Here is a 13,943-nt window from a genome sequence, read left to right on the forward strand (position 1 = left end):
TCTTTCAGAGAGGATAAGTTGTGAGGATCTAGCCTTTCTCCATTAGCACTTGTTTCGTGACTGGCTTTCGTGTAGGCCGTGTGCCACCATTACCTCTCTGAAGGAGTGACGTGGATGGCCCTTCAGCATTCTGATTATGACTTCTTCAGAAAAAGTTGTAGGAAATCTAGGGTGATAAGGCATTTCCATGTAGCCTGGATATCCCCTCTGAAGTGTTTTCTTCACTGTACCTAACAGCACAGTACTGTAGCTATGATATTCTTGAAACCTTCTTGAAAATCTCCAGTTAGAAGAGATTCTTCAACATCCAAAATGCTTCTTATAGCATTTTCCTTTGCTACTAATTAGGAAGTTTTCCAAGTTGCCCTTTAGATTATCTTTGTAGACAGTTAAGGGGTTATTTTCAACTTCTGCTTTTGACGTTGTGATCAGTAGTTCTCAGAGAGATTTGCATGCTTTCACCACCATTGCATTTTGCAGCTCACATTGTTCTCCAAATATTATTCCTCCCCACATGTATTTGATTCAACCTTCCTAAAGTTAGCAGTTCCTCTTATTTTAGAAATATTCTGACATAACTTCTTCAAGATTGCCTTTCATTTTGATCTTTCCTTCAGAGTATTTACAGTTCCTTCCACTTCTGCATCACAGGCACCGTTTATGATGGTCCAGGTTACTAATGGAAGGACTTAACAGAACTGAGGCCAAAATAGACCTCTGCCAAAAATCACCTGAAATACGCTCTCAGTATAACTATGAGCCATGACAATAGTGAAAGTCTTTCTTCAATCTATTGTAAAGCCACTGTACAGTAATTACACACAGGGTGTACCTCCAGAGCTTGTTTGATGGGATGCTAACAGGAGCTCTACTGAAACAAAGATACCCCTTTGCCCACTCAACCAGGTGTCTGTCAGAAAAGGATGAAATTAACTTGCAGTGCTGAACTGTGAGGTGGGGTGTATGTGTGTGTTTGCTTTGTTTGTTTTTAGCATTATCTTACTATGTTTTACGTGTTTACAAATTAACTGTTTGACGTTGGTTCCAGAATCATTTTAGGGTTTGAAGTTAGCAGTCTGCCTTCCTTCCTCCATTTCTCTCTGGGACACATGGCAGAAGTTAACTAGGTACACTTTAGCTTGTTGCAGTTGCCTTCCTTGCTCTTTTTTAAAATTGACTTTTTTCCACGTCTGGTAAGTATTCGCTTAAACAGTGGTACTTGTGTTGAGGACAAACCAAAAGAAGCACAGACACTTCAGCTAAACTGTTTCATTTGTTTTCCTTCCTTGTGTAGTAGTCAATCTACTGCTTGTGTAGGAGTGGATCTGCTGTTCTTTGTTAGCTTTGTAATGTTGGAATATTTATAAAATCTTTTGTTTCGTTTTGTGCCCCTTTGCTAACTGAAATTCCATTAGCACCTTGACCTTTCTGATTTTATTCTTACCTGCTTTTACTATTCCACTATAACTGCACTTAGTCACATAATTCTGCTCCTGTTTTTAACTGTGACCTTAGATTTTTTTTTTAGAACATTATGAACAAGCATAATGGTCTATACTTCGTATCCTTCTGAGTGGGAATTGTTTGGGTTTGGGGTTGTCTTTGGTTGTTTTTTTTTTTTTTGGTTGGTTGGTTGGTTGGTTTTGTTTTCAGATTTTTTTCCCCCTAGAATTTGTTGTCCTTTCTCTGCTATTGTCATATCTTAGAATTGAAAACTCATTTCATAATCACTGCCATCCAGATTACCATCTCCTTCCAGTCCTCAATCAATTCTTCTCAATTAGTCTAGATCAAATCTACAATCAGTGTTCCTGGCTATCTATATAGCCAGAGATCTTGTGCTGACAGCTGCAGGCAGGAGGCAGTGTCTCAGCAGATCTCTACCTGTCTCTGTTTTACAGTGTGAAAAGGCTCTGTAAAAGTCAAACCCGGGCCTCCATTTCAAATTTTACTGCCTAAATTTCAAGGGAAAATGGTAAATACACACTTGATGGGAGACTGTAGTGTGATCTTTTCAGTCTCTATTTTATCCCTATTTTATAACATTCCTATTTTGTAAGTGATTCAATTTCTTGAATTCTTTTTTTGAAGGCACCATGCTTACTGATTTGACAAGCCTTTTGAAATCCCCCAGGAAAGTATTATAACTTTGCAGAAATGGTGCTACTCACCTGAGTGCCAATAAGGGGTGATAGTTGTATTGTATGCTTTCACTTTGAGCACATTTATCAGTGTTCCTTTGATTTTTGGGTGTATTTTTCCTTGCTCATGGTAGTTTAAGGAGGTCAGAAAAAATGTTTAAACTTGTTTAAATGCTTTAGCTTTCTAAAGGTTTAATCTTGAACTTTCGTTTTGTTAGCAGTGGGGCTTGCTTTGACAGTGCTGAGCTATCACAATTCCCTTTGAAGCTGAAGGCTGCTTTCTGAAAGGGTTGCTCTCAGTGCTTAACATGCTTTATAATTAAAATACTAATTTTAGTTTTATAATTGGATTAAAGTGCCTAACAGAAAGAAGCAGAGTCCAGTTCTTGTAAATTGCAGTGGCACATTAGTGAATAATGATAAAAATGTGTCTGTAAAACTGCCCAGATATCAAACTTCAAAAACAAATATACAAAACCACCTTTTTAAAAATGCACTGAACTCCTGGATGCATTTAATTTCATGTTGATAACTAAAGCAACAAGACGCCTGCCTGGATTTAACGTGTAAGACAGACTGGATCCCTCATGGCTGTCCTGATCTGTTGGGTACATAATGTGTTCAATATTTATTTTTATATGTATGTATTTACGCATAGAGAGGAGGTTTGTTTGAATCTAAGTGTGTAGTTTTTGCACGACATGCCCATTCCAGGTTAGAGTAGATGGTACACACTAGTTACTCTCCTTACTATATAGGAAACTGTATAGGAAACTATATAGGAAACTTAAGAGAAGTTGGGTGGGTGAGGGAATAGTCTTTGAGGTCTGGAAAGTGAGATAATGATAGTAACTTGCTTTCTGGTAGGGAAAGAAGAGGGTATTGCTAACAAGTGAGCTCACACTTCTTAGTTTTTCATACCTTCCAAATCAAGATCAACTTTCTGGGGACATCTTGGTTCATTGTAGAATAATAATAATAATAATAATGTGTATTTCTTATTCTGAATGTCCTATCTCTCCTCTTGTCTGGGTGAAAATTATTATAGGAAGATTGTATGAAAGGGCCAGGAGTCAGGACTGCAGAATATGGTTGTCCAGCAAATGGGAAACTGTGGCGACCTGGCAAGCTTATTAATTTACTTTTCTGTTTTATGTTTCCTTCCTTCTGCTCCCCCTGCGATACTCCTGGCTTTGTAGGTTTCTAAAGTCAACGGAATCACTCGAATGTCATCTCCGAGTGCAAATGCAGCCAGTGCCAAAAAGATGAGAGAGGTCAGACCTTCACCGTCCAAAACTGTGAAGTATACTGCAACGGTGACAAAGGGAACTGTCACATACACCAAAGCCAAGAAAGAACTGGTCAAGGAAACCAAACTAAATCACCACAAACCCAGTTCACCTGTCAACCACACAATCTCAGGGAAACTAGAAAGTAGCAATGCAAAAACCCGCAAACAGGTGCTATCCCTTGGAGCATCCAAGTCTAACAATACCGCTGTTAATGGTGTAAAAGTCAATGGCAAGTTGAACCAAAAGACATGCACTAAGGAGGTGGGGAGACAGTTAAGGGAGGGGCTGCGCAATTCGAAGAGGAGGCTGGAAGAGACTAATCACATAGACAAAATACAGTCGCCCACCAAGAGGATGAAAGGGGCCGTCAACTTGGCAGAAGCTGCGAGCAAAAAGGCAGTTGTCGAAAAGCTTTTGCTGAATGGACACCTTAAAAAGGAAGTGCCAGAGAAGAATTTGGAAAGAAATAGGCCGAAAAGAGCCACTGCTGGAAAGAGTACGCCAGGGAAACAAGCACATGGCAAAACTGAAAATGCCTCCTGTGAAAATCGTTCTACCTCTCAAGCGGAGTCCTTGCACAAGCCACAAGACTCAATGGGAAAGCACGAAAAGGGCAGTAGTAAGTCTGGGTGGGGGATGCTGGGGGAGATTCCCATCCTTAGGCCCTCCACCAAGGAATTTCATGACCCACTGATATACATTGAGTCAGTCCGAGCTCAGGTAGAGAAGTATGGAATGTGCAGGGTGATTCCTCCTCCAGACTGGAGACCTGAGTGCAAGCTAAACGATGAAATGCGGTTTGTGACACAGATTCAGCACATACACAAGCTAGGCAGGCGCTGGGGACCCAACGTGCAGCGGCTGGCCTGTATCAAGAAGCACCTCAAATCTCAGGGCATTACCATGGACGAACTCCCACTCATAGGTAAGGGCTGTGGTTTCCTTGGCCTTTTGCCGCTGCTTGTTAGAGTCCGTGTGCAACTTTATGCTCCGTTTGCCTGTATGCTTAACCAAAACCCTGTTCAATTAACACTGCAGAGCCTGGCTCTCTCTCTTTGTCCGTCAGTCAGACATGGTGCAGGTGGGTCGTGGGAGAGCTTTGCTGGGAGGGTTTGCATTGCCATCTTCCTCCCTCCAGCTCTATTTTGCCCAGGGAAAAATGCTGTTACAGCATTCTGGTTTTCAGATTTCAGGATCATCACTCCTACTGTTTATTTTATTAAATAGTACAGCTGAGGGTATTGATAGTCTTCATTTAAATGTTATTTCAGCATATTCTTGGACAGTACCAAAGATGTTTTCCAAACGGGTTACAATGCTGCCAAGCTAGTATACAAATATTTTTCCCCCTTTCTTTAAAAGCATTTAACCAAGGGGAAAAAAATATCTTGAAACTGATTTCTATTTGGGTACTCAGACACTTCAAATCACAAATTTGCAGTGACCTGCTGACATTTAACAACCATTAAGTGTCAAGAATAGGCAGTAAAATGTGGTTGATTGCAAAATGGAGGTTTCATTATTTCTCGCAGCAGGTGTCTGCCAAGGCTAATGCCTCAGTAAGAATCACTTATTTAACAGAATTCTTGGTTTATGGTCTGCTGTCAAATATGACACGTGACAAAAATGTGACAATAGTTTGTAAAAACATAACAACAGCAGCATACAAATGAACTATCGAATGATTCACCTCCATTTCAGCTGCCTTGACGTAAGAACAGAGTTTTGTTTTTAATTTGTGTTAACCTTCTCCTTTGTTTTTGAAGTGTTTTGAGTCAGCACGCAGGATCTGCATGTTGCAACTTGAGGCTAGAGTTTTGCCTTTGAGGCATTATCCCATTAGAGGCAGCTATCAACACTAGTTGGATTAAAAGACACGCTTTTCTGTTTAAACTGTTCACAATGCTTCCCTCACCTCCTCCTTCCACCCCCCCCACCCCACACCCCCACCCCCAAATTTTAAAACTTTGTTTTATGTCACGTATGGTAAGTGGGTGCAAATGCATAAAAGCATACAAAGAGATGATGAACCAATGAAAGGCACAACAGAGAATGACAGAATTTGAGGAGGAGAAGGAGTGAGGGTTAGTGCTCTGTTGCAGCAGCCACGCAAAAACGTTCAAGGAAATCTGAAAATTAAAATCAGTCAAGCAGCAATAAGTGAACATTTTGTATGCCTAATGTATGCAATGGTTATATGCTAATAGAGAAGAGTAATGAATTAAATTTACATTGGCGAGAGTGAGAAGAAAATGTGCAAGACAGCTCGATTAACACTCCTGGAACAATGTTAACTTTTTAATGAAATACCTTAACTCGGCATTAAGATAGCATTACTGTTAATTATTTGTATTATTTAAGTACCTAAGAGCCTAATTAATTGGCAAGGTTTCTATTCTGCTGGGTGCTATATAACTGGAGCAAACAGTGATCTCTTATAAAATTTGCATCCTATATATCCTTTCCGCAGTAGTTTCATAACCCATCTTGGTTTAAAATTAAAAACAAAATGGAGTAAAGAAGCTGGAGGTCATCACTGCACAAAGATTAGAAAACTGTTGGCTTCAGCAGGAAAGACATAAAATCATCTGTGATGATAAGTGAACGCTTATTAAGTAGACATTCATACATATTCCCCCCCTTTCAGGGCCAAATCACATTTCCATCGAAGCGAATGGGAGTTTTGCCAATAACTTGTATGGTGCCAAGGCTTGGTATTAAATGCATACCTTAAGATTGAAGATTTTTTTTTTTAACGGGCTTGCTCACCAAGTGATTTAGAAATATTCCTAATGTTGTGAAATTGAGAATTTTTTTTTGTTTTTTTTTGGTAGGCTCTTTTTGCATAACATGTGCCAGGTCTTATATTTAAGCCACTTTGCTATAGGCACTTTAGAAATGAGGTTAATGACTTATTTTATTTTATTTCTTCCCTCTTCGACCTTTCAAGGAAAGTTTAAGCAACATACTAAGGCCAGTCCTGGAAAACATCAGCATGAGATATAAATGCTTCCAAAAGCTATGACTGTGTAAATGGAATTATAATTGAGACCATTTTGTAAACCTGAGCTGTAGCTGGCCCTGTGGAGCATCTGCTAGATATACGGGACTTGATTGAATGATGTGATACTTAGGCTCTTATATTGCAGAGTGATTATGAGCTATCATTCCATTATGCTGGAGAATATTGCATTTCTTAAATACACCATAAATAGTGTTGAAACTAGGACCTTAAACTAGGTGTGCTCAATTTGTTGCGCTGCAGGACATGTATAATACGAAACCTGAAAGATGCTTTTTGCAAAGTTTGGAGTGAGTTACTCAACTTCATATGTTTGGCTGAATCGATTGGGATGAAAAGCCATTTTAAATTATACCTTCCCTGTATTTGAACTGTGTCTATATATAATACTAGACCAAAAAAGTACTTTCTGTAATAGAGGCCAGCTTGAGTGTTACTTTATAGGGAACATTAAAGAGGAAAGAAAGAAAACCTTTCCAAAAAAATCCATTTTTTCCAATGGTATTGTCCTATTCTCTACTCCAAAACTTAAACATTGTGACTATTAATTTTTTTATTTATTTTTTTAATCACTAAGATAAATGTGCTACCTTGTTGCTTTGTCATATACTCCTCAAAGCCATCCCTTTCATTCTGGCCACAACCAAAAACCTTCCTCCCTGAGAAAACCTTTGTCCAGTGCTGTGTGGGCACCACTCGCAGGCAGCCTCTGCAACCAATGTCATGCAGGCATGGAGGATTGGTGGTGGGAAGAGGGGGAAGGGCAGAAGGAAGGAAAGTGTGGGAGGGAAAATGAAGGAGGCTGAAAATTGGCATCAGCAATTGAGATACAGCATGGGGAGATTTGAAGAAAGTAATAGTGCTTGCATAGGCAAGCAAAATGATAAAGCTGGACATTAAAGATGCTGTAGCTGTGCATCCAACAGTACATATTTACCATAATGCTGCTTCTTGCACTTCTGTTTTATAATAGCATTTCTAAGTGCTGTGAAACTGCTATGGGGTAATGATTTTATACTTTAGTCAAAGAAAAAAAAATGGGAAGGAGAGACAATGTGACAGCAGCGTTGACACTAGTTTTGTATGAATTCTTTTTTTCCTTCAGTGGTGTCCTATTGAGTGGTAGGTTGTCTTTGGCCAGTTTCTTAATTCTGCTGATGATTCATTCCCATGCTTTGAGAGTATTTATGATGCTTCTTTTATTGTTCATCATCCATTTGGCTGCTTTTTATGCTGAAGTTTGTATAATCTTCTGTTTTTATTTTTTGACTGGAGTGTGAAATGTGCTAGTCATCTTAAAACATACAAAACCATAATGGAATATAAAATATGGATGGCCTCAAAGTGGGAGAATGCATCTGGAACTTTTTACATAGTAGCAGTTGCCAGCTTTCTTTCAGGCACCAGCCCTCCTCCTCCTCCCCTCTTAAAAAAAAAAAAAAAAAAAAAAAAAGCTTTAAAAAGTGATTTTTTTTTTCCTGTAGTGAAAAATGATGATGTTGTTATGCTTCTTGTAAATACTTACTGTATTCAAAGTGTTGCACAGACGTGAGGTAACAGTATTTCATCTCCAGAAGGGACAGATAGGTGTCATTTTGATTGCCAGCACCTTTCTTGACAATTGTTTTGCTTCTTCCCCATATGAAATAACTGTGGGACTGGTGGCAGACGAGGGGAGGGTGGCAGTGTGTGTGGACAACTCTTGTCTCCTCTACCAGTGCACAATTACAGAGGAAAGACACGTGCCAGCTGATGGCTGGGGTTGCTCTGAAAAGAGATGGTGTGAAAGAGCAAATTTAGCCCGAGGGAATGCTATGGCAAATAGCAAAGTATGATAATTCAACGAATCAGTCAGGTTAACAAAACAGTGGTGTGTGCTGTGTGCCTGTCTTGAGTGGGAGGTGTATAAGACGGGGACCATGCTGCTGCCGAGCCCAGGTGACCAGAGCTGTACAGATGGCACATTTCATATGTGCCCCAGCCTGGCTCTGTGCCACTGGCAGGAATGCTTTCTGCTTGAGGCCTACAGGTTTCCTAACCAGCTCCTATGTTTCCCTTTCCCCCCTCTGCTGCCCGGCACATGCGCACCCCAGGAGGCTGTGAGCTCGATCTGGCCTGCTTCGTCCAGCTGATCAACGAGATGGGGGGGATGCAGCAAGTGACTGACCTCAAGAAATGGAACAAACTGGCAGATATGCTACGCATCCCCAAAACTGCACAGGACAGGCTGGCCAAGCTGCAAGAAGCCTACTGCCAGTACTTGCTCTCCTACGACTCCCTCTCCCCCGAGGAGCACAAGAAACTGGAGAAGGAGGTCTTGCTGGAAAAAGAGATCTTGGAGAAGAGGAAAGGACCTTTGGAGGGACATTCGGAGAATGCCTACAAGTTCCATTCCTTGCCCCGGTTTGAGCCCAAAAACGGACTCATCAACGGCGTGGTTCACAAAAATGGCTTCCGCAACAAGTTAAAAGAGGTCGACGTCCCACTGAAGACGGGCAGGCGGCGGCTCTTCGCTCAGGAAAAGGAGACCACAAAGGATGACGAGGAGGAAGAGGAGGAGGGAGTTCTTAGTGACTTACACAAGTGTATATACAAGGTAACGAGGCAAGCTCTGCTGGCTTTGTTGTGCAGAATTGCCCTTGCCGCGATCTGGGTTGCACCAGGTTTTGGGAAGGTGGTGGGCTGTTGCCTTGGGGTGGTCTGTTGGCTTTGTTCTCGTCTGCCTGGTTCTTGTGGCATGTCTGAATATTGGAAGGCGTTATTGTCATTGTAAGACGTGCTGCACTAGGCTCCCTGCTCCGTCTCCTTGTGAGAGGTCCCTTGGATAGCTCTGTCCAATTATCCTTGCAGACACAATTTTTATTTTCATTTTACAGTGACATTTAGAGCAATGTTCTGCCTTCTCCATCTTGCTGCTTGCGAGTCTCTTGTAGTAGTCGTAGTAGCAGTAGTAGTAATGCTCCACATCAAAAATAGCATCACTGGCAATGCACTACATTTAGAAAGGGCAAATTGAAATGCAAACACTGTTTTCATCTCTGTTGCCAAATTTTGCTCAGCACTAACAGTCACATGAGTGCTTAGTCCTCCACATGTCAAGTACACCCATTTACAAAAGAATGCTGACTCTTTGGCTGTATTTTATTTGGCAGTCTTTGACTCTTGAGCAGTATTTGGCACTGCAGCCTGCAGTACAGTTTTGAGTTGTGTTGAACTGTTAAGCCAAGCTCGGGGAGATATATAGCGTTCACTGTCAGTGCCCAGTAAAGGAATACTCTGTTCTTCCCTTCCCAATCTTGCTTCCATCACTGGGAAATGAAGCCAGATAGCCCGAAGTGGCTTAGTGCTAAGCTATTTAGAGACTGCATGAGCTCATGACTTGGGCTTTAAAAGCTTGCCACAGGTTTCTTTGCAGCCTATTATGATTTGTCAGCCAAAAATTCTTTTGTTTGGGAACTCTGTCCTCAATCCTACCTCTGAAAAGCAATCTCTTTGCTGTGCTCCTATTGGACAGAAGCTTATCTAATGACAGCAGCATTTGTGAATACTGAAGTGGCATTTCTCCGCTTAATATACTGTTCTTAATAATGCTGAATGAAAAATTCAATATACCTTCTCCTGCCTCTGCTGTATGAATCACCTCCAACGTGATGGAGGGAAGTATAAATAGAAGAAATCACGCAATGATCTTGATCCACTGGAGTAACTCTCAAGACTTGTGGAATGAGCATTGTTCATTCCTGGGGTGTTTGATAAGACTTAAGCTGAGAAGGTGCTTGGCTCAAGGATTTAAGCAGAGAGTACAATACAGAAATTTACAAAACACGCATTTTAATCTTCTATTCTCTATTTTTCATGAAGTGATGGTTTCCTTTTGTGTGTGTGTGTGTGTGTGTATGTGAACCAGGGGAGTGTTACCTTCCTACTGCTATGTTTCTGAGAGAATCTAAATCTTTTTTAACAGAACACATCCTCGTGTTACAGTTTCAGCAGATGATGGGATTATAATGGTTCCTTTCTAAAGCACGTTTCTAATTCTCGTTAGAACAAAACAAAAAACCCGCTCCTCTTCTGTAAAACTCCAGGTCAATAGAGTGTTAGAATATCAGAATCATATGGGTGTAGCCCAGTTCAGACCGTACAGTCTATACCTTGGACCATAAGGAGAGGTCATAAATTTAGGCTTTTGCACAGTGATTTTTGCAGTCAGCATGTGCTTGAGCTGGAACGCATTTTTAGAAAGAGACGTGCAGTCTTCCAGGAGCAGTTGCCATTGTATCGCATGTCAAGGTTAGAGTAAATCTCCTTTGTGTTTGGCTGATTTTCTGCCAGGACTCCCAAATTATTTTCAGTGTTGCTCCTTTCCAGGCTGTAAGGCCTGCTGTGCTTTTAAATGTATGCTGCGGGCTGCTGCGCTCGCTTTCTTTGCTCCCTAAAGGTAGGGCTTTTCTACTCGACTGTGATACTGTGTTGTTGTCAGTAAGTACACAAAGTAAATTGCAGTCATCAAAGAGCTATCTGTTGCAAGATTTGCACTATCCTCTTCTTCCCCAGCGTGAGCTCTGAAAACAATTTAAAAATCTGAAGAGGGGCTGACTGAAAACAGTGCTGGTTGTTGTACAGGACAACCCGAAGGCTTTCCAGCAGACCTGTTGCATGGACAAGCAGGAGAAATCACCAAAGCCAGTTTATCAGCCCTTGCAGGGAACTGGCCCAGAAACCCCACACTGAATTCTCTTCAGCCAGGTTTGCCCTCAGCCAGGGTGAAATCTCCATTTTCTGCTCATTTTTCTGTCCCTTTAACATCTTGAAGGTTTGCAGCACTGTAGGATCCTTCTGTGTGCCTTCCCTCTCCTTTCCACACCATAGCCAGGAGTGCTGTCCTCCATACAGATTTGCTGATGGTGCCCTGGGTTTATTCTCAAGGCAGATACAGAGACCACAAGAAAAAAAAAAAAATCAGAAGAGGGAATTTTGTCCCTTAAGTCATTGTGTGTCATATCGTTACAGCAGCAGAGACTGCTGGGTAGCTTGTAGCTCCCAGGACAGTTGATGAACCATTGAAATATTTTTGGGGGGCATTTTGAAGGATATTTGAGTTTTTAACACCTAATTTTGTGTTCTGATCAAGATGCTCCACTGGAACATTTAAAATTATTTTCAGAACAATCATTAGAAAAGTTTGGTAAAATCCCTCCGATTTTAAAAAACAGAAGAAATAAGACTGAAATCTCTCAACCATTGCATTTACAACTTCTAAGAGGCTAAAAAACAGCAAATTTGGATTGAGGGAAAATTGGCAAATGCGATTTTAAAGGGCTAAACTGTTGAAATTTTTTTTTTCTCTACTTGCTTGCTGCAAATCTGAAAAAAGGGAGGCCGTGCTTTATCTTGGGAGATCAATCCTCATTCTTGCTCCTCTTTGTAAAATGAGAAAAAGCTGCTGCAGTGTTTGTTAGCATGCGAGCCGTGATGTATGTGCTCAAGTTTGATGACTGTTGGTGCAGGCCCTGCATTTTATGAGAGCCTTTGTTTTAAGAGGATGCCTCAGTAACTGATTCATGAGGGCATTAAAAAATGAAGGAAATTGCTTATTGTATGACAGAGCATCCAAGTTTATGGGAATTGAAGGGCCCCAGGACGTGGGCATTTCATAAACTTTTGTTACAACTGATTGCATTGTGATCAATTAAAAAAGTGACAATGTTACAGCTATAGGAGCTGAGCAAAGTGATAGATAGGCTGCTGTGTGGTCGTTCTCAATTTAGTCTTGGGCACTTGTGGTGCTCCCGCCTTCAGTGCCTTTAGAGGATGCTTCCCAGAGCTGCAGCTATTATAGATACACAAGAGCAGGTACCCAGAAAGTTAGATATAGATCAGACAGCAAACCAAGTCATATCCTCTTCTCATGTAGCTGGTGTCCTGCAGCAGTGCCAAGAAAGATGCACTCGTTTGGCAGTTTTACTGCATTTTACTTTTTCTCAGTGGTTCCTTGCAGTTATGCTACTTCTACATGCCTAGTTTTTTGTGTTCAGGTGATTACAGTAATCTCAGTAAACTCTATTTTTTGTGAACCCCCCTTCTGTGTCATACAGCACTGGTTTAATGCTGAACATTACTGTTAATTTTCTAAATTGTTTTTGTCCGTTTCTCTCTATGTCAAGAGCATAGCCACACAGCCCTTGGGACCTGAGTCTGAAATTCAGGTAGGGCTGGGTACTGGTTCATTTGCAAGGTGTCATAGACTGCGAGGCCATTTGTCCAGCTGCTGTGGTTGTCAAACAAAGAACGCTGTGCTGGATGAAGCAGTGTATGTGGCTGTGGATGCTCAGTTGGTCTTTCAAAGGGTTGGTTTGACAATATTATTTTGACAGATGAAATGTCATTTAATGTGATGAAACTTCTCTTAAGTTTTGAGAAATCGAATAAGAAAATATCACGTGCTTCCTGAAGATATTTTCCTCTTTTTTGATTAGAAATTTAGCATGTAAGGAAAAGAGTGAGGCCAGCGGCGATGGAGACACCTCTTTATTTTCGCTTTTAATTTTATTTTCTTTTTCCACAGGGTAGGTCTGTTTCTTTAACAACCTTCTACCGAACAGCAAGAAACATCATGAACATGTGCTTCACAAAGGAGCCTACAGTAGCTGAAGTAGAGGTGAGACCAGCACAAGGTGTGGAGATTGAGCATAGAAATTCATCATAATTGGTGTTCAAAAACTACCATTAGTGATGGGAGATATCTGGTGTGGGAGAAAAATATTTTATTTTGTGTAGGTATGATAGTGATTCTTCCCTTCAATTTTTTTAAACATTTTTAATAAACGTATTGATGAATGAGAGAAAGAACTATTAGTATATTTTGCAGTGAAGCACGGGAGCCAGGGGATTTAATTTCTGTCTTCACAATCCACCAGTACTTTTGAATATTTACAATCACAGAATCATTAAGGTTGGAAAAGAACACTAAGCTCATCTAGTCCAACTGTCAATCCATCCCCACCATGCCCCTCAACCACATCCCTCAGTGCGTGTTTCATGAACACCTCCAGGGATGGTGATTCCTCCACTTCTCTGGGCAGCTCGTTCCAATGCTTGACCAATGCTTCCAGTGCTTCTCCTTCCGAGACAAAATTTTTCATAATGTCCAACCTGAACTTGCTCTGACACAACTTGAGGCCATTACCTCTCATCCTTATTTCTAAGCGGTGTTTTATGTTGAGTTACACTGAGGTGCTTTCTGGGACTTATATTTTAATGGGAGTTACCTTGTTCAATGAATTCAGAACCCATCACCGCTTTCTCTCCCAACAGCAAGAATATTGGCGGTTAGTGGAACAGAAAGATAGCCATGTAGCAGTGCATTGTGGAAAAGTAGATACCAACACCCATGGGAGCGGCTTTCCTGTGGGGAAATCTGAACCATTTTCTAGGTAAGGTCACCGAATTTGTCCCATTTGTGTAACCAGATGGGGGAACTTGCTGCCA

At 41.1% G+C, this 13,943-nt stretch overlaps 1 protein-coding gene across 1 annotated transcript in view; it reads left to right on the plus strand.

Moving 5' to 3' along the window:
- JARID2 (jumonji and AT-rich interaction domain containing 2) overlaps positions 1–13,943 on the plus strand; it is a 204,875-nt gene that overhangs the window by 171,508 nt on the left and 19,424 nt on the right. Inside the window, exons 7-10 of the mRNA XM_085220153.1 lie at positions 3,341–4,358; positions 8,549–9,051; positions 13,021–13,113; positions 13,770–13,888. Of these exons, the coding sequence (XP_085076279.1) occupies positions 3,341–4,358; positions 8,549–9,051; positions 13,021–13,113; positions 13,770–13,888 (1,733 nt within the window). The remainder of the gene's footprint in view (positions 1–3,340; positions 4,359–8,548; positions 9,052–13,020; positions 13,114–13,769; positions 13,889–13,943) is intronic.

The sequence above is a fragment of the Meleagris gallopavo genome, chromosome 3 (assembly GCF_905368555.1).
Source record: "Meleagris gallopavo chromosome 3, MGAL_WU_HG_1.1, whole genome shotgun sequence".
Lineage (NCBI taxonomy): Eukaryota > Metazoa > Chordata > Aves > Galliformes > Phasianidae > Meleagris > Meleagris gallopavo.